The sequence below is a fragment of the Ciconia boyciana genome, chromosome 3, assembly GCF_034638445.1.
Source record: "Ciconia boyciana chromosome 3, ASM3463844v1, whole genome shotgun sequence".
NCBI lineage: Eukaryota > Metazoa > Chordata > Aves > Ciconiiformes > Ciconiidae > Ciconia > Ciconia boyciana.
In genome coordinates, this window is record NC_132936.1 from 1,236,678 (window position 1) to 1,260,797 (window position 24,120).

Below are 24,120 nucleotides of genomic sequence, written 5' to 3' on the forward strand. Positions count from 1 at the left end.
CTTTTTGATTCCCCGAGGGTTTGTGTATCGACAAAGGCTGATCTCTGCTCGACAGAGCCGTGTGGCCGGTAGAGTCACGACAATGACTCAGAAGAACACTGAGCAGCAACTTGATTAACCAGGACCAGGTAGCCATCACAGTGGCCCATCCTGGCCTAGGGGTGGAGGTGGGTGGCCCAGAGGGACCTTCCCTGCCCGCTCCCCTGCTAGGCGCTGGGCTATGTCCTGGAGTGCGCTGCACCCCCAAACCCTGACACGGGGGCTCTCTGGGCGCGGCTGCTCCCCGATGGCTTCACAATGTCCAGCGCCAGCTCAGCCCTGGGTCGCCGTGGCAGCCATTGTGTGTCGGTGCCACGTCACCATTGCATCACAAACGTGGCCCTTAAATAGCAGCTTTCGGGGAGGCGGGGGTGTCACTTTGGCTGCGTGCGAGCCAATGAGCAAGCGAGCAGCTGGCATGAGTGTGCCAAACCCATCAGAGATGGGAGAAAAAGCAAACAAGCAGGTAGGAGCGGGGTGCTTCGGTGTCACCGCAGCCTCTCCTCTCCTCCCCTCAGGGGATCTCGCCGGGTTTCTCGGCCTCCCCAGCTGACCCCTTTGCACGTCCCCTCGCCATGCAGAACGTCTGGAGGAGACGCTGGAACTCCCTGTGCGAGATGGAGGAGTGGAAGCTGACGGTGCTCATCTACTGCTCAAGCCTGAGCGTTTGGGGCCTCTGCACGCTCGTGCTGCCCTGCACCCCGGCTTGTTGGCCATCCTGGGGGTGAGCATCTTCACGACCTGGTGGCCCAACAGCAATACCAAGGTAGGTGTCCGTCTTGGCATCGCCCCAAACACTCCCTGGGCAGGGGTTAGCCCGGGGCGGAGCCCGTCCGCGGGGTGCTCGGGAGGGGCCCCATTTTGGGAGGGAGCAGAGAACAGTGGCCATTGCCCACCCAGCCAGGCCCCTGCTCAGGCACCGGGCTTGGGGCCAGGGACACTCCTGTCCCTGTAACTCCCGTTCCCCTTCCCAGGGTCCTTGTTTCCTGGGCAGGGGCCCTCCTGGCTGAGGGGAGACACCCCGCACTAACTTTGTGGGCCTGCTTTCTGGGGACAGGGGACCTCTGTGCGGAAGAGCTCACGCAGAAGCAGGAGGAAGAAGCCAAGAGGTGAGCAGCCCCGTCCCAGAGCTGTGCCGGGCTGCGCAGCGGCTCCCGGCCGAGAGACGCCATTGCAGCTGGAGCCCCCGCGACGGCCACCCTTGCTCACTCTCCCTCTGCCTCCTCCTCCAGGAGCCTCCATCCCCCGGGAAGGCGTGGAGGGGTCTGCAGAGAGCCTGAAGGCAGGGTAAGGAGAGCCCTTCCCTGCAGGGGGCGGCCCCCTCTGGGAGCCCCTGGCTGGGGAACCCCACTCGTGGGTCCCTCTGCCCCGTGCAGCTGCCCTGTCGCCCTGGGGAGGCTGCGGGTGGGCGAGAGCAGGAGCCGGCACAGAGCCGGGGCCCGGGGTCAGCCCTGATGCCCTGAGGAAGCCCAGGAAGGGATGGGGTTGGGGGGCGAGGGAGGGGGGGGATGGCTTGGGAAGGGGGGAATGGCTCGGGGAGGGCCAGGGCAACCCCCTGCGGGGATGGCAGGTTTGCAGGGCAATGCCCTCTGCTGACACCCGCTCCCCCAGAGCCCACTGGTGGCCCCAGCAGTGGCCCCTCTCTGTCCTCAGCCCCTGGCCTGGGCTGGCCCTTTTCTCCTCGGCCTGGAAGGCGCCCGCAGTCGGTCAGGAGAAGACAGAGAGGGTGCTGGGTCTCGCCTGTCCCCCAGCAGCCCCGGTATTTCCCCCTGCAGGTGGGGGAAGCCCCATGGAGGAGAATGCTGGGAAAGCAGCTGCGGCGGGGAAGCAGCCTCTGCAAGGGAGCTCCCCCAGGAGACTGGAGAGGTGGACCAAGGTGGAAATGTCAGTGCTGACACCAGCTCAGAGCTCCTCAGGAACCAGCCCTCCATCACCAACATGGAGGAGCTCGCCAGATCCCTCACGGAGTCCCTGGACATCACCCAAATCTGCCTCGACCTGCTGGGAAAGCTGAAGGAGACTCAGCCTAGCACTGCGCCAGTCCTGTGCGGAGACGTGAAGAAAGAACACCTCGTCTGCCCGCGGTGCCGGCGATGCCTCGTGGGCAGCTGCCCGCACTACAGCGAGCCCATGGCAGAACAGGAGCTGCCCGTGCTGGCGGCCTTCCTCCACACCGTGGACATCCTGGTGCACGAGGAGGACCTGCAGCTGGAAGTGGGGCTGGGCTTTGAGCTGGCCGTGGGTGGGGAGCCGGGCTACGTGTGGGAGATAACCCAGCGGCTCCCCGAAATAGCCCCGGAGAGGTGCTGCAAGGACTGCAAGGCGCCTCTGCCCAGGAGCCCTGGGGAGAGCGAGGGCTCGCAGCCATTCTTCCCCGTCCTCAGGGCCCAGGGAGCAGCGGCGGGAGAGATGGGAGCGGCCCGGCAGGACGCAAGGGCTCCTCCTGCAAGGCAGGCAGGGACCGAAGACCGTGACAGGAGCAGTGCAGGGCTGCCGCCAGCCGGGCAGGGGGATTCTCTCCCCAGCCTGGCCCCCACGCAGCCCCTGCCCCCATGGGCACAGCCCCCCTCCCCGACGGCCCTGGACCGGCTGCGCAGAGTTGGGATGAAGCCCCTGCCCTGGGTGGGGTACAAGGGCCTGGGGCAGGGGCTCGGTCTGCAGCGCATCTCCCAGGCCTGGTGCAAGCTGAAGGCCAGGGTGCAGAGCAGCGTCGGGGCCAAGTGGGCCTGGCTGTGGGAAGCAGAGAGCTCGGCACCCGACGGCACCACGGAAGAGGACCAGACGCTGCCGTTCGATCTCCGCTTTAAGGTCGAAGCGCTCTTCCGCGCCATGGCGATGGAGGCGTAAGGAGCACCGGCAAGAGAAGGTGGGCCTGGGAGGAGCGTGGGCAGGGCGAGCACAGCGTGGGACGGGGACGGGACTGGGCTGCCTTGTGCAGCCGTCGAAGCTGTGTTGTTGGGGAGGTGTTTCTGTAGGAGGAGATAGCGTGGTCTGGGAGTGCTGGGGTGACGGTGAGAGATGTGATGGCCTCTCGTTGATTTTTGTGTTGGACGGGGCTGTTAAACAGGAGCGGGACTGGCACCACGTTCCCCGCGAGGTGTGGGCCCTCTGGCCCCCGTGGGGATGTTCCCGCAGATAGCCACGTGGCTTCTGTGTGCACTGAGCCAGCTGACCACCAAGCTGCTCGGCTGCCCCTCTCTGTGGGGCCAGAGGCTGCTGGTTTTTTGGCGGATGGTCATGGCAGTTAGGAGAGGCCCCCCATTTCCCTCCCCCACTGCCCTCCACCAGCAAGGGGGCCCTGCTGGGCTCTGCTGGGATGGGCACTCGGGGCCTGTGGGGATCCTGGCAGCGGGCAGATGTCCCTGGCTAAGCCGGTGCTTCCCGCGCACACGCGGGACTGCTGGGAGGGAAAGCACGCGGAGGGGCAGGATGCGGCCCAGAGGCAGAGAGAGGTGCAGGAGCCTGGTGCGTGGAAGAGGCCGAGGGACGTGTGTATCCTGCGGGGCTTGCGGAGGGCAAGGGGAAATGCCAGGGATGCCCAGGAGGTGCCCGCTGCTCACACAGCCCAAAGCCCCTTTGCTCAGAGAGCCCGTTTGGACCCCAGGGCCCCCCTCTGCCCCCAGCCTGGGCCTCTGTGGGGCCTCCCTGTCCCGGGGGTTCCTGCTCGCGGACAAGTGGAGCCCTGGGGTCCTTCCTCATCTCCTTTCTCTCTCCTAGGGTGGCCAAGAAGAGACTACCCGCCGGGAGCACCCCAGTGCAGCCTGCAGACGACGGGGAGAAGTGACCGGGGCTTCCCTGCCCAGCAGCAGCCCCTCTTGGACCCTGTTGTTCCCAGGACGTCGCTGTCTGCCTGCTGCCATCCTGCCCGGAGGGAAGGCAGGGCCATGCCTGTTTTGGTCCCTGTGCAGCTGAGGGACCAGGCTGCCACGCAGGGCACGGACCTGGGGAGAGGCAGCGGGAAAAGAGGCTGCGACTGGGAAGCAGTGGGGCAGACGGAGGGAAGGAGGAAAGGGCTCACCTTGAAAAGCAGCCAGCGACGAGCTGTTTCCCCACTAATGCAAGACCTCGGCAGAGAACCCAGAAGTGAAAGCCGATTTTTATTGACTGATTAAAACAGTAATATCCGAAAAACATCCCCAAGATCTCCTCAGTTATTCAGTGAGGGTCTTGCACACTTGAAGCTGAGAAATGTGGCTTTTCAGCAGCTCAGTATTGCAGTGAGCTGAGAAAAGAGCCCTTCCCTAATATACACGGCAAGAAAGACTCCAGCCGCAATACTTATCAATCCAAACAAACTAAACTGAGAATCAAGAAGACCACAGGGAGCTCACACTGTGCCAGAGAACCTGGCTCCCTGTGAGCCCCCGGGGATGTCCAGCCATCGCCACCTCTGGGTCGGTAACCTTAGGAAGATGTTAGAGCTGCTGGACTCTTCCCTGCCTCTGCCAGAGCCATGGGGAGGGAAAGGCAGGGCTCTCTGCAGGGCCTGGGCGGCTGCTGGGGAACAGTTCCTGGTGTCCCCAGTGGTGCGATGGACCCCTGCAGCGGGGGGCAGTGACCTCCAGAGCTATGAGTGGAGCAAGGACAGTGCTGGCAAGGGGGGACAGGCGTTGGGGCCACTCTGTGCCATCTCCACAGTGGTGGGGCTGGTGTGTCTCCAGTTGTCCCAGGTCCCCACTTCATCCTTGTTTCTGAATGTCCCTCCACGGAGCCTTTCAGGAGCGCTCCCAGGGCTCCAGCGATGCAGCCCCAGCTCTTGCTCCCCTTCCCCTGGAGCGGGGGGCTGAGCTCCCCAGGAGGGCACCTGCCATGGCCACAGTGGGCAAAGGGCTCTGAGACCCCCAGCCTGGCTGCCCCACAGTAGCCAGCTGGGCACCTCTACCAGCCCCACTGAGGGATGCACAGCCTCGGGATCGATGCCACCCTCCAGCCCCATTTGTCTGGGACTAAAGCCATGAATGGGACCCACAGAGGAGGAAGGCAAAAGAGGAGGCCAAGCAGCAGGGAGGAGGTGTTCCTCGAAGCTGCTGAGAGGCTGCAGAGAGGAGAAGGGTATGGGGCTGGGGAAGGTTGTGGCGCGGGGCTGGGGACATGGGGGAGGCTCCCATGCTTCATGCTCCCAGCAGCTTCTTCACCATGTAGCCTGGCATGCTGTAGAGGAAGAGGGCGATCATGATGAGGAGCAACAGGGCCAGCACGATTTTGATGATGAGCCACTTGTAGCGCGTGCAGATGAGGTATTTGATGGACTTGAGCGGGTTCAGGAACCAGATGAAGGACGTGTCCGGGCGGCTGCAGGGGAAGCAAATACCCATCGTTAATGCCATGGCCATAGAGAAGGGATGCATGGCAGGCAGTGCAACAACGGACATGATGGGCAAAGGGAGGTGCAGGATCCCCTTCCCTGGGTAAGCCTGCACAGAGTGAAAGAGCCCAACCAGGACGACCAGGAGGGTGGACAAGGGGAGTCAGCATGACATGTGCCAGATGGAGTAATGCAGGTTCGTCCAGTTGAAGCTGGAATCTGATGGTGAAGACTGGAGGGGAGGAGGTGGGAGGCCAAGGAAAGGGGATGGAGCCAAGGAGAGGCAGAGGAGGAACAGAGTAAGGAAAAACAGTGGGGCAGAGTAGCAGGCAATGGGGGGGAACCAATAGAGATGGCTCTGCCCATAACCCTCATTCCTACATTCCCCAGTGTGACCCCTTCTCGCCTCCCCATGCCTGGCTCCCTCCCTGGGGACCACCCCACAGCACCTCCCAGAAGTCCAGGTGCCTGCTGGGGAGCGGGGTTTCCTACTTACTTGGGTTTCTCCAGTGGATCAGGCTCGTTGCGAGCCAGCCCAGCGGGGGATTTCTCTGCTTCCTCTGCTGTCAGAAGGTGCAGTTCAGCCTCGACTTTCCCCTGCAGGGAGCAAAGAGTTGTGCTGAGACCTAGGCAGTGCTCCCCACCTCAGCCCCCCAAGACATGGTGACAGAGGGGACCTGCGGGAGCAGAGGCAAGTGCAGGGGCGTGGAGGGTGTCTGCAAAGAGTGCAGTCCCCAGGATGCAAAATCCCTCCCTTTTCCCCATCCTTACGGTGATCTCCAGCTCATCATTCTCATCTCTGGCCACGAATGGCCACCAGCCCTTCACTCGCTTCTGCTTGAAGATGGAGATCATGGGCAGCTCTGCCTCGTTTGTCACCATCTCCAGGCTGCATTGTTTTGATGTTTTGGCTCCCCGGGGGAAGCGGTTCAGGTCCAGCTCAATGGCCCCTGGGAGGAGAAAGGGCAGCACAGATGTTGACACCACCAAAATGCTGAGTCCTTGGCTGGAGGTGGGCTGGGCCAGCACCTCCTGCCCTGGAGAGCAACTTTGAACTAGCTCTGCAAACTAAAAAGCTGACATCTTTGCTACAGGAGCAGCCTTTGAACAGCAGCAGTGGAGACAAGGGCTCTCATCCTACCTGCTCTTACCAGCAGCATCTAAAGGGGGTTTGTAGGATGTTGTGGACTCAAGGAGCAGAGCTGCCCTTCCAGGTTCTGTTCCTATATCCCACACTGCTCCCTACTTGTCCAGCCATGGGCTCTCTGCTGGCTGCCCCACTGCCCCAGCTCAGCGGACCCCCAGCTTACCGAGGAAATCGTCGGCTGAGAAGTGGTCAGCATCCCAGACCTGCAGGGTGAGGCGAGCTGGGATCTTGTACTCGGTTTCATCCCAGGAGAACATGGACTCCTTCTTGGAGATGACGATCTTCTCCTCTGCCATCAGGTAGTCAAAGGGGAAGATGTAGCGCCAGTTGAAGTTGCCTTCACCAGTGAGTGAGTGGTAATGGACATCCGTGTCTTGCTTGTCCTCCTGCTGACCCTTCAGCCACCTGCAGGGCCCAGAGGGATGAGAGGGGTGGCACACGTTACAGGAGGGAGGAGAGGGCACAGTACCACCCTGTGCGTGCAGCCAGGATGTCTCCAGGCCAGCAAGGCATGGACAGACTGGAAGGACCTAAAAGGCGTGAGCAATGGGCTGGGGCTGCTCGAATCACCGCAGCAGCATCTCCAAGGGGCAGAATGGGCATGGGGGCAGGAGGGCCCTAGAGGGAACAGAGGGGTCGGAGAGCAAGAGATGCAAGTGGGTTGTCAGGGGTCTTTCTCTGGGCAGGGAGATGTTAAAGAGGTGGACAGGAGCAAGGAGCGTTGCTGGGGAGTCTGGAGAAGAGCATGCTGGAAGGATGTCCCCATCCCGCACTGGTGGAGTGGACACACTGGAGGGTGGGGTTGTCTCTGCTGACCCAATCTCCAGTGAAGGGACCTGAAACGCCCAGCTCAGATGGGCACTGTGTCACTGGAGACAGCGGGGTCCCAGTTATGCCGCTGTGGGAGATGGGGTGGCCATGATGACCTTGCCATCACATGTGCTTGTGCCTCTAATTTTCTGGCTCCAGTGAGCAGGATTCCCAGAGCAAAAGGGACACAGAGGATGGTCCATACCAGCAAGTCTGGGCCCCGGGGGAACACAGCTTTGTTTTAAAGACTGTGAGTGCCCCTCGGCTTCTTTCTCTGATGAGCCCAAGCACCTCCGTTCCCCAGGGTGCTCTCAGGTGTGTCCTGAGGGGCTGCAGCCAGCAGGCACACGACTCCATGCACAGGCACCCCATGCAGGGTTGTTCTCTCGGGCTCTGAGCGTGCCGATGCCCTGCTCTGCCCCGCAAAACACAAAGGTCAAGTGATCCCCCACCACGCTGATGGGGAAGGGCTGGAGCATCTCAGATTCAGAGCCGTTGCAGAAAAGCCACTGGGCTGATAGGACCTGAGACACCAAAACAGACCCAGTTTTCTGAGAGCAGCACGAGGTGCAAGCAGAGGAGACTTGGCCTGAGCTGGCGAGGCTGCAGAGGAAGCAGCGAGCAATTTAGCAGACTGGTGGGAAATCACTGCATAGTCAGCCACCAGCCTGAAATGCCATTGCATTGATTTGAGGTCCTGTAAAGAACTGGGCTATGAGCAGGTGTGGGTCCCCTCATCTCTGTACAGGGGAGTTCTGGAAGGGGCTTTCCCCTGCTGCTGGGTGAACTAACTGCAGTTTGGCTCCAGATGCTGGCATTGGAGGTTGCAGGGCTGAAATGCCAAGTGGGGGCATCAAGGCAACCTCAAAAAGAGGAAGAGGGGGAGATGGGACCAAGCAGCGAGGCCTCAGCCATTACCCCCCTGATATAGATTTCCCCCCCTCCCGCCAGGAAAGCATCATCTTCCAAAACCACCTCATCGGTGTTCCAGATAATAACCCACAGCTCAGAGCTGGGTGGCCAGGCCAGGCACATGCAGCGGGTCGTGCAGCCAAGAGAGAGAGATGGGGAGGCAAGAAACACAGCACAGGAGTCAATGGCAGCATGGGTGCTATCTGACCCTGCACCACAGTCCATGTCGTACCCCCCCTCCCCGCTCCAAAACCACCCCGGGGACCCCAGCGAGCACCAGCATCCCTCGGGGAGGAGCAGAGGAGGTGGTGCTGGCATGCCACACTGTACCTACCCCCTGACAAAAATGTCACTGGATTTCTCGCCAGTGAAGTAGTCATCGTCCTCCAGGATGACCTCGTCTGTGTTCCACACTATCACTCTAAGCTCATATCTGGCAGGAGGAAGGGAGAGAAGGAGGTGAGGCACAGGGGCAGGGGAAGGGACAGGAGGGAGTGGGGTGATGCTGCCAGAAACCAGGGCCAGGCACCGAGACTGCAGGGAGCTGCTCACAGGGATCTTATCGAGGGATCATGAGGGCAAGAACAAGAGGGGGATCTCCACGTGAGCTCAGATCAGCCTAGGCAGGGTGAGCAGAGCAGCAAGGGGAACTTTACCTCCCTCTGCTCTGAACCTTTGCAAGACCCAAGCCAAAGGTTCGAGGGGACAGCCCAGGTCTTTGGTAGATTTGTGGCTAAAATGAGGTCTGCAAAACAGTCTGAGTCCAGCTCTCTTCCTGGTTTCCCCCCCTTACTCAGCAGGGCTGTCACCCCCTACAAATGGGGGGGATTGGATTTGTTGCTGCCTTCAGAAGTGAGCCCTGCTCCCATGTCCAGGGCAGCCCACTGGGCATCACAGTCCTTCTTAGGACTCCAGCAGGTTCAGAGACTCCGAGGTATTCCCAGCGCTGCCTTTTGTGTGCAGCAACCCGGGGTTTTCCAGTCACATTTGGCTCGGTTGGGAATTTTAGTGATGGAAAAAGCAGCTCCGGTGGGAGCGGGTGGAGGAAGAGCAGATGCCAGATTCCTCGCAGGGTGCAGCTGCAACGTGGAAAGGCTGAAGGAAATCTGGGGGACGGTGGCAGAGAAACGCAGCCATGTGGCCACAAGCACAACACATCGCTAGAAGTACCAGGGAGTCCTACAGGTGAGGGGAAGGGGATTTACAGCTTCCTTAACCTGCCTCCTCTGGTATCTCTCTCTGGCATTGCCCTTGCTGAGCCCAGCTGTGGGAATCCTGCCAACTCCTCCAGCCCCAGCCCGCTCCTGTCTGCACCCATGGGTGGGAGCTTGTCCCATGCTATGCCTCTCCAGCACCTAGCACCTACGGCTCGTGTCAGGTGCTGCCAGGTGCTCCCAACAAAGACAGCGGAGATGGATTAAACCCCTAGGATGATAACCAGGCATAACTTTGCTTGACACAGGCTATCTACCTGCAAACCCTCTCTGCAGCCCATCGGTAGGAATATCTCAGCTCCAGCTCCTGGGTCACTGCTGAGCATGGCTGCCCTGGGGCTGCACTGTAGACAACCCTCTGCTCTTCCAGTTCGTGCTGGTGTCTGGACCTTGCCCTCGGCCTCAGCTTTCCTGCAGCTGCCTGCCCTGCTGTTCAGACCCCATCTGCAGCCTGCTGGGATCAAGGACATTCTCTCCATCCAAGGTGTTGCCTGCTGGGCACGGGAGTGCAAGAGACTCCCACTGGGATGCCCAGTGCTGTCCCTGTATCCTGGCCCTTGGGGTGGGAAAAAGGGCCCAAGGACACAGTCTAGCAGGGTAAGGCAGGGCCAGGAGGGATGCCGAGGGAAGAAATGTCTTTCTTCTCTCTAAACGAGTTGGGAGAGGGCAGGGTGGGGAGGGAAGAACTCTTTATTACACTGCTTGTTGCCTGCTCTGTCCTGCTTGGATTGACCTACTCTGTCCCAGTAACCTTCCCTGCCCCGGGCTCCAGCCGTCACCTCCTGGAAAGGGCCCATCCAAACTGCCTGGGGGATGCCTTGCCCTCGGCTAACCCTGCCCCTGCCTGGGAGGGGGTCAGGGCTGGGTGCACTGCTCTGCCCCGGCCCTGTGCCGGGGACTGGGTAACAATTTAATTTCCTAGTCTACACAGATGAGAGAGATCAGGAGCTGCAGGGGATGGAACAAGTGGGATGCCACCCTTCAGTAGCAGCTCTGGAAGGGGAAGACATCACTCGATGCCTCCAGTCTTGGGATCTCTGGAAATGCCAGCATGGTTGAGGTACCCAGGCAGAGGGCCAGGCTGGGCCATGGAGCAGCAGCAGGAGAAGGGAGAAGCAGGAGTCCATCCCCAGCCTTGAGTTTTCTCTGGGGTTGGTTGGCTGGGAGGTTCCTTACTTCTTTGGTTTCCTGGGGGAAATATCAGTGGCAGGGCCAGGCGCTGGCATGTCCATGGGGAACATGTCTACCCACATCTCCAGGCGACCCTGCAAGGTTGGAGAGGTGCAGTCAGCTCCCCTTGTCCCTCCTTGCCCCCCCTCACCCGGCAGTGTCCTCCCCCAGCTCCTCTTGCCCTTCAACATCAGGCTGGCCGTGCCAGATGTGGGGCAGGACATGCAGCACTGAACCCTGCCAGATATGGGGCAAGGCAGGGCTCCCCCATGCCATGAGTCCTTCTTCACCCTCTGCAGAAGACTGTCTCCTGGCATGGCGTGGTGCTGAGGTGCACAGGCATGGGGAGTCAGGGGACCAAGGGACTTGGGGTATGAAATGGATGAAGGCTGGAGCAGGAAAGGCACCAAAGATTTAGCCTGCTAGGGTCAACATGTGACTGTTAAGGGCTGTAGATGCCCAAGTGCCACTCTTTGCAGGATGCCTCCCCCGCCTCCGCTGCCCACAACAAGCTGGGTTACGGCTGCTCTGCCCAGCCGACATCTCTGCTCCCTGCTTGGAGGCTCTGCAGCATGGGCTGTCTCCACTTCTGCTCTGGGACTTTGAGAACCTGCTCGATGCCCGGCTTGTCAGGGTTCAGCAGCGGACGCGTCTCCACGTGCTCGGGGACCAGCTTGCAGCCTGCCCGTGGGATGTCCTCCCAGTGGCGCAGCACAGCCAGGGCCAGGTGTTCATCTGTCTGCTTCTTCTGACCTGCGTGGGCAAAGGGAGGGCTGAGCTTGGAGAACTGGGCAGAGAGAGACCAGGGACAGCAAACAACCCTGTTCCTCTACCCCTGCTCCAAGGGCGCAGAACTGCCTGCTAGCTACTCCTCTCCATTTCCTTGTGTACAATTTGTCTTTCAGCCAACACTTCCTAACTCCTCTCTTTCTCCTCTCTCTAACCCTAGTCATTTACAGAAGGTCCAGATCTCCTGCCAGTTTGCATTTTCCCAGGCTGAACAAGCTCTGTATCCATTGACCACATTCTCCTCCTCTTCTGCACCCCTCCTGGCCTGCCTTAATCTTTCTTGAGCACATGTGAGTGTGTTGGGACACAACCATTGTTTGGGGATGCGGTTACATGGAGAATGGCTTCCTAAACCCTGGAAAATCCAGGTGGGCTGTCTTCATTGCTCCTTGGGCATACACTGCCAGGAGGAAGTTTTCAAAGGCAGCTTTGGTGGTGCTATGCCACGGATGCCCGTAAGTGATTCTGAGAGTAACCCACTGGCCTGGGTGGTCTATAAGACTCTGTCTAACTGGTCACATACTGGAAAGTCCATTTAAGGTGGTGGATGGAGAGTGGTTGCAGTGCTGCTTTGGGGTGATGGGGCCACTACATCTGTCTCCAGTCCTGGATGATGAGGGGACACCCCAGAACCGTGCTCCCCTCCACAACCTTCATCCCATGGGGCAGGTACCATTTTCATCCTCAATCTCCGTGGGGCCAGTGAAGACCCTGTTGGCGACTTTCACTCTTCCTCCTGGCCCAAAGTGCGGCCCATCCACCTTGCCCTCTTTGCACAGCTTGGACAGGATTTGGGAGGGCTTCATGGGGTCACGCCAGGTGTTGTAACCATGTCTGTGAATAGAAGGGAAAAGTCAGTGAAGTAGTAGCAAGATTTGGAGGGAAAAAAGTTATTTTATTCCCCTCTGCCAGCAAAACAAATGCTACTGCCATGACAGACCCAGGTTTCACAGGGAAAGGATCTGAGGCAGCAAACGTGAAACTTCAGAGCAGACTAGGTCCCTCTGTGCCCCCTCTCTACACTTTGCTAGCACCTTCCACGCCAGCCCCTTTACTCTGTGCTGACTCAGACCTGAAATCCCCAGCGCACCCCACTTGACTCCTGATGCTCAGCATTGCTCCTTTGGCCCTGCTGCTATTTCAGCTCTGGCCTCACCCCTCTACCCAGTCCCACCAGTGCTCCTCAGTCCCTTCCTCCCTGCCCTGGGCTCCTTACAACCTGCTCCACTGCTGCCCTGCTTTGCTGGTCACAAAACCTGTCTTAAGAGTGAGGGTACAGCACAGACTCCTCCATTAGCAGGCAGTGAAGGAGGGAGATTCCTGCAGGAGATCTAGGCTTGGTGTGGAAGATGAGACAGACATGGGGCCAGGCAGAAGGCTGGGCAGAGAAAACTTTGCTCGTACATGGAGTAAGTCTGTGACACCCCACAAGTAGCTCGGTGCTTGCTGTAGTAGCGGTTCTCCAGATCAATCTTGGTCTCTCCAATGAGGTCGTCAGTCCCCACCAAGTCCCAGTCGTACACCGCCACTGTCAGCATGGACTCCATGGGGAAGGTGGCCTCGATGTCAAAGGACCTAGGCCAGGGGAAAGCAGGTAAGGGGAAAGAGAAAAGCTGTTGAAGGGTTTGGCTGCTACTCAGGACAGACACATGGGTGAGGTGGGTCTGCTCCAGTCTGGAGCACTGGACACTGTTTAATTTGCATCTACCACTGCAGGGCATTTGAGGTTGGGGTTTTAACTAAATCTCTGCACAGGCTGTTTCAGATCCAGCAGCCCTAGACAGGAGGTGGCCCAGGGTGATTGCTTGACCTGAATGTCAGTAGCCCTGAAACTAAGTTTGTGTGTCACTGGAGATCCAGGCCATACTTTCACTGGAGTTCAGATCTAATGATTCCTGAAGTAGGTACTTAATCTTGATCAGATATGGATGTTTCTTAAATACCCTTTACTATATCGACCATGCCACTGGCAAAGAAGGACAGATGGCTGAAATGAGGACACCTACACTGCTTGCAAGGAAAGTTCTGGACGAGTCCCATCTTTTGAGCCTTGCTTGGGCTGCGGGACGGCTAGGGTGCAGGTCCAAGGGCTGGCAAGCTTGGCTCAGGCTTAACTCACCCGTTCCAGGTGCTGACAGGTAACAGGGCTGGGGCAACTCACTTTCCAAAGACAGGGTTCAGCTGCTTGGAGATGTAGTTCTCCTTGTCCTTGATGTCCGTCTTCCCCAGCTTGATGGCAATATAGGGGTCGGCTTTCCCATTGATGTCAGCTGGGTGAAGGTCCGTGGCCTGTAGGGAACAGACGAGACACATCAGTGCCATCCATAGTAGCGAAGAATTCAGGGATGGCCCCGTTCTCCGTCCCTGAGACCAGCTGGCCTTACCTGGCCATAGGCATGGAGATAAGCTCTTTGGTCCTCCTAAATAGAGTGGCTTGGTTTAAACTGGGGATAAATCATCCTGCCTTGTGTTAATCCCTGTCCCGGTTTGGGGAGGGGTTGGGGCTGGCTGTGTCCCCTCAGAAAGACATAACCACAGTCTCCTTTGGCATCTCTCTCATCAGTGGAAAGAAACAGGCTCCACTAAAGAAATACCGAGCAACAACCTGACCAAGATGTCAAGAAGACTGTCCCCTTCCCCTCTTATTCTCTCCACTCACTACATGAGGGCCAAGGGCTTCTGGCTTCTTCCCATAAAGGGGGTGAGTGTCCCCAAACTCTTCAGTCCTAACCTCCGTCATGGCACACAACAGCAGATGCCCATGCCAGGACACATCCAGCCGGTCCTGGTTGGTGGTGGTGCTGACCAGGCTGGTGTCTACCATTGCAGCCTCAGTCTGTTGGTGATGGATGGGAGACTCGTGACCCCATTGGGCAATGGGATGCAGCACAGAGGGAGAATTAGGCTAGTGGGAAATGGAGCCGAAAGGAGGTTGCGTTTGTAAAACACTGGGACAAGGTGGTGACAAAAGGCAGCCTGGGTGCTTCTAGCAGGACTGAGATCCCTCTTAAGTGCCTGGCTTCAGTACCTCACTCACATGCTTGGGGACACACGGATGACTAGTTTAGAGGTCAGAAAAGGACTTTTTCCAGAGCACACTCCATATAAAGAAACGTGCGTTAGCTCAGCGCGTGTTCAAGGAGGTGCCATGCCCTTCAACCAGGTCTACTAGACCCTGCCAGCTCCTATTTGGCTCTGCATGTACTTCACTGAGGTGCCATGGCTATGTAAGGAACCAGCACCTCGCAGTCCAGGCTGATCCAAATTATTCAACTTGAGTTAAGCACTAGGACAGACACGCCGGTCCATCCTACATACCAGAAGAAAGGTCTCTGGATCTGGCAGGAGCTTGGATCTGGCTTGCTCCCAGTGCTTGGAGCAAAAGCTATGGAGACACCATTCAAGTCCCCATCAATGAGTTGCTTCACTCCTCATGCTGCATCCTTGGCCCTGATGCACTGAGCGCTAAAAACCAACATCCCTACAGCTTTGGGACCAGCTCCCGGCTGTGCATCATGGAAGGGAGCGCAGGATCACGCCTTGCTACACCACACAGTTATACTCACCCGCACAATATAGACTCGGACCAGCACATTGATGGGGTCGTTGCTGGGGATCCCCTGGAACATGCCAAAGTTTGGGTCGTATCCTGCTTCCTTGGTGATATCATCAGGGAGCGGCACTTTGTAGACACACATGGAGCCCTAGTGTGAGGGAGTGCACAGCCCAATGAGAGTCCTGCTGTCCAGGGGCTCAGGGTAAGCAGACCCATCCCAAACCACACTTCCTGAAGACCCAGTCAATATCCCTGTTTCTAGCCACGTGCTGGAACGGACAGGCCAGATCTGGAAAATTCCTCCACTGTGCAAGCACCTCTTCAGGGGTTGCAACCATGAGCAGAGAAAGTGGACAAAGGGAAGGAGGCCTGCAGGGGAATCAGGCTAGCAAGCTGCTTATGGACAGGTATTTCCGAGAATAAAACTGACAGGAGGACAAAAGCAGTGGGAATAAAAGGGTTGACAAGGGATAGGCTGGAAAGTCTGGGAACTACCACATTGAAATACTGCTGATTTCTATGCTCCCCTAATCCTAATCCCCTAATCTGATCCTAGCTAAAGTGGGGAACTGCCTGCTCATCTCCTCTGCTAAGCGAACAAAGGGCAAAACTGGCATCAACAGGCTTTGTCTGGCCAGGATCCCACCCTCAAAAAGGTTCTTGTCCAAGAATCATAGCTGACAGATGTGCTCCTACATTGCGTGGGTCCTGGCAATGGTGCAACATGGCTGTGAGCCCAGGTGACCGGTATTGGTGAAAAATGGTTCACAGAGATAACCCAGGGCAAGACTTATATCCACAGTGGGCATGAAAGAGGATCTGCTTTTCCCTTGGCCTTCTGTAAGAATCATCAAGGATCTGTTTGCCTGCAGATCACCACCGCTGTGGATGCGCTTTTTGAAGCCATCTGATTTCTGGGGCTATCCTTGGAGGCCTTCTCTCCCTGCAGGGTGCTGCAGCTGGGTCAATGCAAATTGGTTTCTATTGCACCCAGCCCCTTCCTGCTAAACCAGCTTCAGCAGAGAAACCTGTTGGCAAGGGTTCCCCAAGCTGCCCCTGCCCTGGCCCGACTCAGCAACCAAACTCACTTTGAACCTCCCCACTATCCGCTCCTCTTCTGTTGCATTGTCATCGTTGTCCCCAATCTTCCCACGGAGCAGGTTGAAGGTGTGCAGCCAGTCCTCAAAGTTATCAAACTCTGTTTCCAGCTCTTTGTTGAAGACCTGAGATGACAGAAAGTTAAAGGAGGGGAATTAGGTAAAAAGAAAAAAAAGGTGAGGAAAAGATATGGCGACTGCCTGAGGCAACTCAGAGGGAACATGGACACCTCGGCTCCCAGTGCCCAGTTCTCTAGGAACGGAAAGGATCTCCAGGGTCATTGGGTTGGACCTTGATGCCACAAGCACCTCCCCGAACTGATAACGTACAAGAGGGAAGCTCAGCTGAATGGGCAAGGCAGCTCTCCCCGCTCTGTGCAAGACCCAGGTTCAAACCCCTTCTGAGCCCCAGAATCACAGACTACATTAATCCTAATAAACACCATGGGCCAGCACATTGAACCAGAGCCCATCCCTGCCCTGAGTCCTGGCTGGGCCAGCCATGGCCAGGCTGGAAAACTCTCCCCTCCAGCCAGGGCACATCCAAGCTGCCCCAAGGATGCTCCTAGCCCAGGGCAACCCCTTTTCTGTAAAGCTTGTTACCTCTGACACCTTCAAACTATGGAGAGAAGCTGGCAGTCCCAAGGCACATCTGACCTAGGGTTAGATAACCCTCAGATAGGCAAGGTGCCTCATGCAGGGTTGATCCATCCTGCTCTGATCTCCAGGGGACTGCCATCCTGCCAGACTTCCAGCCTGCCACAGAGCAGGCAGGGTCTTCTCCTCCCCTGCTGACATACGCACCTTCAGTTCGTCAATCTTCTGCTTGTTCTTCTTCTCGGGAAGCTCAGGGGCTGACTGTTGCTTCTTTTTCTTATCGTCTTTGGGTGCCTTGGACTTCTCCTTGTTCTTCGCCTGACCCTTGGAGCCTTTCATGGGAGAGTCATCAAGTTTGATTTCTGAGTCCGAGGGGAAGTGGCGGGGAGGGAGGAGATGGAAATGAGGGTGAGGAGGGGTGGAGGAGACAGGGACGGGGGACTTGATTGAAGTCCTTCAAACAGGAGGAGCATGAAAGCTGACAGATGCTACTGCCTGCAGCTCCCATCCCAGCCCTCTCCTGTCTTTCCTTGACTCTGGCCACCGCTGCCCAAGTCACAGCATCTCCAGGAGCCCAAAGTCTCTGTGCAGGGAGCTTCCAAAGTTGACCTGAGCACAAGTCACTTGGGGGACTACAAAACATGGACTGAGAGTGCTGGGCTCTGGCTAGCTTCACTAGCAGTGAGAAGACCTGATCCTGCCCACAACATCTCCTTTTCTTCCTGCTAGTGGAGGCTTTTCCTGCTGTATGCAGCCTGGAGAATAAAACCCCAGCCTATGTATCACAGAGGGGACAGTGCTTGATGCTCAAGCACCAGAGCACAGGCTGCTGCCCTTAAAGAGGTGTTGCCCATGACCAGCTGCAGTGATGGGCTGTTAGGGTCTCTAATCAGAGCAACCACCAGCCAGGGATGTCAACTACACTGGGAACAGGCTGCCTGGAAGGGCGCGTTCAAAGAACACTTCTCCCACCCCTCCACAATCCCCATCCATCTCTGCCTCTGCCAGCTTTCATGACTGCTGAGCAATGCAGATGGGGACAGATGACAACAGAGAAAGACTTAATGTGGAAGAGGAAAGGAGGAAGGAATGGGAGTGCCAAGGGGAAACGGACCCTTCGCAGAAGACAGAAGGAAAACAATGCAGGACACAAGACACCCCCCAGCAGCCCTGCCATGACAGCAACCCCAGGAAGAAGCTGCTCAGAGTTGTCTCCAAGCTCAGCAAGACCCGGCCTCATCTTTCTCGTCATATGAAGACTAGTCTTCCAAAAGAAAACAGGCTCTGTGTTTTTCTCAGCTAATGGATTTTGGATTGCCCGGGCGTGACAGCAACCCGCTGTCATGGGGATGTGGGACATAGGGAAAGCATGAGTGAAAGTCCTCAGGGAAACCCATCCAAGCCCTGCTGGTGGGACTGGCAAGGAGCCTCCAGGCTGCAACTGGACAAAGTCACCCTTGACCAACATGACCCAACTCACCAGTATTCTTGGCCCACATCACTTGCGGTACAAAATTCGTCTCACCCAACTTTAGACATCTACAACACCCCATGTGAGCTACAGACCCCTGACTTCCTTCAGAGAAAAATGCATTTAGGGCACAATTCATCTTATCGTAACACAGTATTGAAAATAGGTCAGAGAACTTGCCCTAAAACTGGGTATTTTTCTTCACTCTCTGTGCTAGAACAGCAGACAAGGAAGCCTCTACACGCAGGTAAAAGCACTCAGATTAGATGAATCCCCAGACCTTTTGCCTGGTTGAATCTTCCCTTGCAAAAGTAGAGCAAAATTTAAAAAAAATTTTAAGCCTCCTGCAAAACGAGGATGGAAAACTCCATGAAGGTGATTTAGAAGTATCTATTAGTTGGTGTGCTCAACAGACTTCAAGCACACAGTCCTATAGCTAACACATCTGCACGGCCAAAGCGATGGGACATTTAATGACATACTAAGTTGTCATTGCACAAAAATGTCCCCAGACAATAACACGGATCCTGGTCACTAGTCTGTATTACTTGCACATGGCCTTCCTCCCAGCATGGATGGGTTGGAGGCTGTCACAATACCATGGTCTGATTTGGATTCACCTGGCATTAGCATGTTAGCCCAACACAGCCCACACCAGGCATGCATCCATAAAAATTGATCCTGCACGGGGATATACAACACGCTGTGAGCATCTGGCTTGGCAGAAGAGCAACGGCATGCTCCAAAAGGGGTGTTCAAGCACCAAAAGGAGTCCTGGTCCCACCTTTCCCTGCCGTGCTCCCTCCCTCGTTCACAACCTGCTTACCCTCTGCAATCTCCATTTCTTCCTTCTCCTCTGCTTCTGCTGCAGCTGCTTCCTGCTGCCGGAGTTGCTGGAGGAGAAATGAAGTGAACAGAGAGTGGGTGCCTCTGCGCTCACTGGAAATGCCTAACTCAGGGTCACAGCTCGCTCTTCCCGTCTGCGCTGTGAGCGAGGTTCTGGCAGCGCTGGAGAAATCAAAGTTGCTCTGTGCAGCCTTCAGCACTGATGCTGTTAAATACCTGCGTCTGAGTACAAACCGGTCACAAAGTCCACCCAGAGTGCACTCAAGGAAGAGGAATCCTGCTCAGCTCTGACAGGTAAAAAAAAGCCTTGCTGACAGTCAGGCAAGGTTAGCGAGGAAAGCAGCATAGCCCCAAGCCTTTGGAAGTAGCTGGAAATAGGTGAGACCTCGCAGGCAGGAAACATTTTCCTCTTCCCCTGCTACATACACCCCTCCTCTGCTCTGCACCCACCTCCTTCATAGTCTCAATTGAAGCAAAATACTTGGACCACCAGTCCAGCATGCTCTCGTCTGGCTCCTCCTCTTCTACTTCTTCTCCTCCTCCTCCTCCTTTCTTCTTCTTCTTCTTTTTCTCCTTCTCTTCCTCAGACTGCAGGGACAAGGGAAGCAAAGACAGAGAATAAGAAGGACCAGATGAAAGTGAAATGTCTCTTGAAGTGCAAAGGTGGTGGGTGAAGCACCTGAGAAGGCCGAACCCTCCTGGCTGGGTGGCCTCATTAGCACTTTCCCCCTTTTACAGCTGCAGACACTGAGGCACAGAGCAGCAAAGCAAGATGCCCAAGGCTCCAGAGAGACACAGTGTCAGAGTCCCGAGACATTCCCTCCCATCCATCGTCCCTTTCATCCATGCATTTCCCACGCTGCAGCACCTGAATCTTACACGGTAGCAATCCTCCCTCTGCCCAGCAAAGTCCTCTGGGCCCACTTAGTGGTGCAATAAAGCCTTTTGCAGCTGGTATCTGGTTTTGGTGGGATTAACCAGCATCTCTCCCACAGGGTGCTGCTTGCCCTGCTCCTCCTGGCACAGCTGGGCTGAGAAGTGCTGGCCCAGAAGCACTTCCCAATCTGCGAGGACCAGGCCACTGCTATATTTATTGATGAGACAACGCTGCTCTGTCTCTGCCTTGGGACGAAGGGGCACTGGTACGCGCCTATCTTGGGGTTGGTGAGGATGCATGGTCCGTTGAAAGCCGCACAGAAGGGTTGGATAGGGAGTGGAGGGCTGGGAGCAGGGATGCAGAGCAGATCCATCACTTACCACGTCCACTTTCACCACTGCATCGGAGTTCTGCCGCCCAGGGTGGAAGGGAACAGGGAGAGGGAGAGCAGGTTAGCAGCGCAGCCTCAGCCGAGTACAAATACACACTGGCACACGCATGCATCAGAAGTCACAGACAGCTCCCCAAGGATGAAGGAACTGAATGCCTTGAATGAAGAGCCCTGGCTGGGAAACCTCTGCATAGAGGGGAGATATCTGCTGTGACACACACACCAAATCCATCTCCGCGTGGGAGATCTCTCTCTTGTGCTCTGCTAAGGGAGAACCACAGTCCCAGACAGTGAGGGATGGGGTCTGGAAAGACACTTTGGCCTTCAGCGTGGATAACATCTCTCTGCTCTGTTGGAGCTTTTCTTGTCTATCTAGGAAGGTCTGCAAGCTACTGGGGTAGATTTCAAGAAGCATGTGGGTGTTGGGGTGTTCGAGACACCCATGCACACACATCCTGTAGCTCCTGTTGCATGAAGCTGTGTGAGCAGACAGACATGATACAGCTTCTTGTGCACACAGGAGGAACTCTACATATCAGTGCATATGTAAATGCACCAGGGACCTTGTGGGGTGTATGTATGTGTATGTATCTGTACATGTGTGCTTGTGAGGCTTTGTATGTGCCACAGCCTTTCTGTAAATGCGCACACGTGAGGGGCCATGCATACCTGGAGCCCACAACTTGCCTATAGGCACATGTATGCGCATGTGCTGCTTGTGTAGGGGGTTGTGTGTGTATGTTGCTGCAAAGGGCCTCCTGCAAAAAGAAATCTGTTGCTTTTTGTGGAGGAAGCTCTGGAAAGAGTACAAGAAGGAGTTGAAATCCCTGTTCTGGGCAAGAAAATGGGCACAGGCACATTCAGTTTGTGAACAAAGCCTGACGCCTCTGGGACACCTTGCCTGTCCAATGCGTACAGTGCCGAATTTTCAGGGCAAGCACAACAGGTCTGAAGAGCTTTGGCTGCCTCAGACTGACTCTGTGGGCCTGGGTCAGCTCTATGCCACGCACATCTGCTGTGTCCTGTACAGCTCAGACTTGCTGTACAGTGGCTGTGCAGCAACACCACGCTGACCACCCATCCGGACTGCTGAACGGGCATTTCAAAGAGCTGATGTAGCCATCTGAATGTCTCAAAACTATTGCAAAAAGGAAAAAAGTTTCAGGGAAATCTGTGTGACTCTGGCTGCTTGCAGAGGCTGCGCAGTGTGCAGTGCTTTGAACGGGCAGGATCGCTGCAGCTGTGCAGATGGGGAATTTCTGATGGGTCACTTGTGTCTGCCTTGGTCACAGACAGGGCCAGGGTTGTGCTCGTGGGTGCTCATTCCCATCTGACTGTTTTTGAGGAAAACATAAAGCTGCCTAATTTGCATAGCCCAGGGCAGTCCTTTTCTGGGCAGCAAGCACCAGCTCATTTCAGAGAGGACAGAAAGGGGCCAATTTGTAGGACTGACAATGACCCAAGGCCCTTCATTCCAGGCATCAGCCCAACCCCGTGTTCAGCAGGACAAGGCGGCTTCTGTTTGGGTGGAATCCCTCAAAGACTGGCAATCCAGTGAGGAAAGAGATGCCAAAATGGTGGTGACATACGGATACTCACAGCTTCCAGCTTCACCATCGTCTCCATCTTCTTGATGGGAACCTCAGGTTCCATATTGACAACGATCTCCCCTGTGGGGCGAGAGCGATGGGCCCCGTTGGCCATTGCCAGATAGCTGTTGAGGTGTTTAGCTGGACAGAGGACAGAGAAAGAGAAAGAACAAGAGAGAAGGATAGTGTAGAGGAGAAACTGAGACCTCAGGTGAGATCCTACAGGATTCATGCAGGAGTGATGTGTGAGTGCCCTGTTCAGAGAAGAAGAGCAGAGGAAATGAGCACAGACCCTTACAGCATGATTAAAAACCCCTTCCATAGCAGAGGAAAGCAGATGATGAGAAAGGATTGGTTTTTTTCACCTGCACCAGTGTCCAGAGGAGAAGAGGCAGAGAAGATGATTGCCCTGAAAGTGTCATCTGGCATGGACAGGTCCAAACCTCTGGCTGGAACCAGGGATGGCCCTTGGCAATCCCCCCGCAGACCTCCTGTCTTTGCCCAGCCAAGAGTGCCTCCACTTCCACCAAGGCCTGGGAGGAGGTGAGCAATTCCTGTGGCTCACCAAGCCCTTGACTGCTGTGCTGGGTGCAGGGAAAGTGGGTTTGAGATGGTTTTTGCTGTGGGGAATTCTCTGGTGCTGATAGATGAGGTGGTGGTTGGGATTGAGAGGGCGGCCACCCCCAATCTAGCTTTTTAGTCTTTACTCAAATAATAGCAGCAGCAGGCACGGAGCATGGCAAATTCATCTCCCAGTCTTGAGGAACATTTGGGGAGTGCAGAGTCATGAAGCCGCAGAGATGTTAGAGATTAACCAGCCTTTCTTGTCTTACAGGTATCAGGGGGAGCACGTGGTTATCACAGTGAGACCCACAGATCAAAAAATCAAAGGGGACTCATGGCCTCACACCCTGTGCCTTCTCACCCCCTTGACCCAAACCCTGAAGCACTGCTTGCTTAACCAACAAGCAGGCAATGCCCCATAGTCCTTACAACCCATCTCCCTCTTTTCCGTGCCCCTCAGTGGCATGCAGTGCCCCACCGATGACCCATACCAGCCAGGTCCCCATGGCCCAAGCCTGGTACCTGTCATATTCCAGTGTTGGGCTTTCTTATCTGGTGGGCGGTAGATGAACTTTCGGAGGGAGCTGACAGCATGGGACCCCACCAGGGTGTAACGCCCAAAAGCCCGGCAGTCCACCACCCGGATGTTGAGGGGTGGGTGGAGCAGCTCATTCTCCGGGAGGTCCTGGGAAGCAAAGGTGTGCTGGTTATCAAGGGTTGGGTGTGGGCTGTGGAATGTCTACTTTGGTGGTTGGAAAGGCCAGTAGGGACTAAAACAGGGATCATGTTGGAGGAAGAGGTCTGGAGCAGCTCCTGCATGGCTTGGGAGCCATCAGAGAAAGGCTATCACCAACTGGGATGGAGCTCATGTCCTCCATTGCCGTGGGGAAACTGAAGCAAGGGGCTAGGAACCATGGTTTGGGCTCCAGAAAATCTGGGTTTCAGCTGAGGGCTCGGGGGAAGAGGAGACACTCACCACTTCGAACCACTTGACCAAAGTGCTGAAGTTGGGGTTTTTCTTGTAGTTTTGGATGAGGGCTGACTGGACCCCCTTCCCAGCACATTCAATGTCCACCCGGGGCCGGTCCACCTGGGCCAGGTTCACTCTCTTCAGATCCCTCAGCCCCCAAAACAAGATCTAGAGCAGGAGGAGGAGAAGGAAGAGTATGAATGTGAGGTGGACTGCCCCTGGCTGAAGCCAGGCTGGAGCCAAAGGAGTTGGTTCTCCACATCCCCCAGGAGCAGGGACTTTGCTGCAAAATGTCATCACTTGGGCAGTGGTGGATCCCCGAAGTATCCTCTCCTCCTCCACATGGCTCAGGGCTGCAGCACAGTCTCTCTTTGACACCCCACATAATCCACCCCACACCTGATCTGCAGCAGCCTAAGATCTCCAACCTGCTGCCCTCAACACTCCCTTTTCTGCCTTTCTCCCTTTCTAGCCTTTTTCTGCCATGGGACCCCACAGAGCAGGACCAGACCAGCTTTGTCCACCCACAGTGGCTCTTGATTCAGCGCTGCCATCATTTTGTCAAAATGATATCAGTATCACTGGGGGAACTTGCCTCGTCCTTCTCAGGATAACCGACTGCCACCATGACCAAAAGTTCCCATAAACTGAGATTTTTCCACCTCCTGATTCCCCATGGCTGTATCCATCAGAGGAATATAATTTACTTAACCAGCTGCAAATGTGTGGAAGACCAGGAGCTAGGATCCTTCTAGCGACCTGGAGATCTGGTCAGC

The 24,120-nt window shown here is 56.4% G+C and overlaps 2 protein-coding genes across 2 annotated transcripts in view; one reads left to right on the top strand and one right to left on the bottom strand.

Annotated features, from left to right (window-relative positions):
- The first annotated feature begins 436 nt into the window (after window positions 1–436).
- LOC140648944 (uncharacterized) lies at window positions 437–3,827 on the top strand. Its single transcript, XM_072855451.1, has 6 exons — window positions 437–505; window positions 558–704; window positions 1,097–1,148; window positions 1,272–1,326; window positions 1,815–2,905; window positions 3,757–3,827. The coding sequence occupies exons 1-5, from the start codon at window positions 437–439 to the stop codon at window positions 2,884–2,886; spliced, it is 1,395 nt and encodes a 464-aa protein (XP_072711552.1). The 3' UTR covers window positions 2,887–2,905; window positions 3,757–3,827.
- Window positions 3,828–5,150: 1,323 nt separating this feature from the next.
- OTOF (otoferlin) overlaps window positions 5,151–24,120 on the bottom strand; it is a 112,918-nt gene continuing 93,948 nt past the window's right edge. The window contains exons 28-46 of the mRNA XM_072857688.1: window positions 23,351–23,512; window positions 22,897–23,059; window positions 21,821–21,951; window positions 20,211–20,240; window positions 19,404–19,541; window positions 18,934–19,000; window positions 16,844–16,968; window positions 16,031–16,165; window positions 14,953–15,090; window positions 13,548–13,675; window positions 12,791–12,961; window positions 12,060–12,220; window positions 11,208–11,350; window positions 10,604–10,692; window positions 8,548–8,646; window positions 6,655–6,896; window positions 6,116–6,294; window positions 5,841–5,941; window positions 5,151–5,331 (exon numbers count right to left, since the gene is read on the bottom strand). Of these exons, the coding sequence (XP_072713789.1) occupies window positions 5,151–5,331; window positions 5,841–5,941; window positions 6,116–6,294; window positions 6,655–6,896; window positions 8,548–8,646; window positions 10,604–10,692; window positions 11,208–11,350; window positions 12,060–12,220; window positions 12,791–12,961; window positions 13,548–13,675; window positions 14,953–15,090; window positions 16,031–16,165; window positions 16,844–16,968; window positions 18,934–19,000; window positions 19,404–19,541; window positions 20,211–20,240; window positions 21,821–21,951; window positions 22,897–23,059; window positions 23,351–23,512 (2,583 nt within the window). The remainder of the gene's footprint in view (window positions 5,332–5,840; window positions 5,942–6,115; window positions 6,295–6,654; window positions 6,897–8,547; window positions 8,647–10,603; window positions 10,693–11,207; window positions 11,351–12,059; window positions 12,221–12,790; window positions 12,962–13,547; window positions 13,676–14,952; window positions 15,091–16,030; window positions 16,166–16,843; window positions 16,969–18,933; window positions 19,001–19,403; window positions 19,542–20,210; window positions 20,241–21,820; window positions 21,952–22,896; window positions 23,060–23,350; window positions 23,513–24,120) is intronic.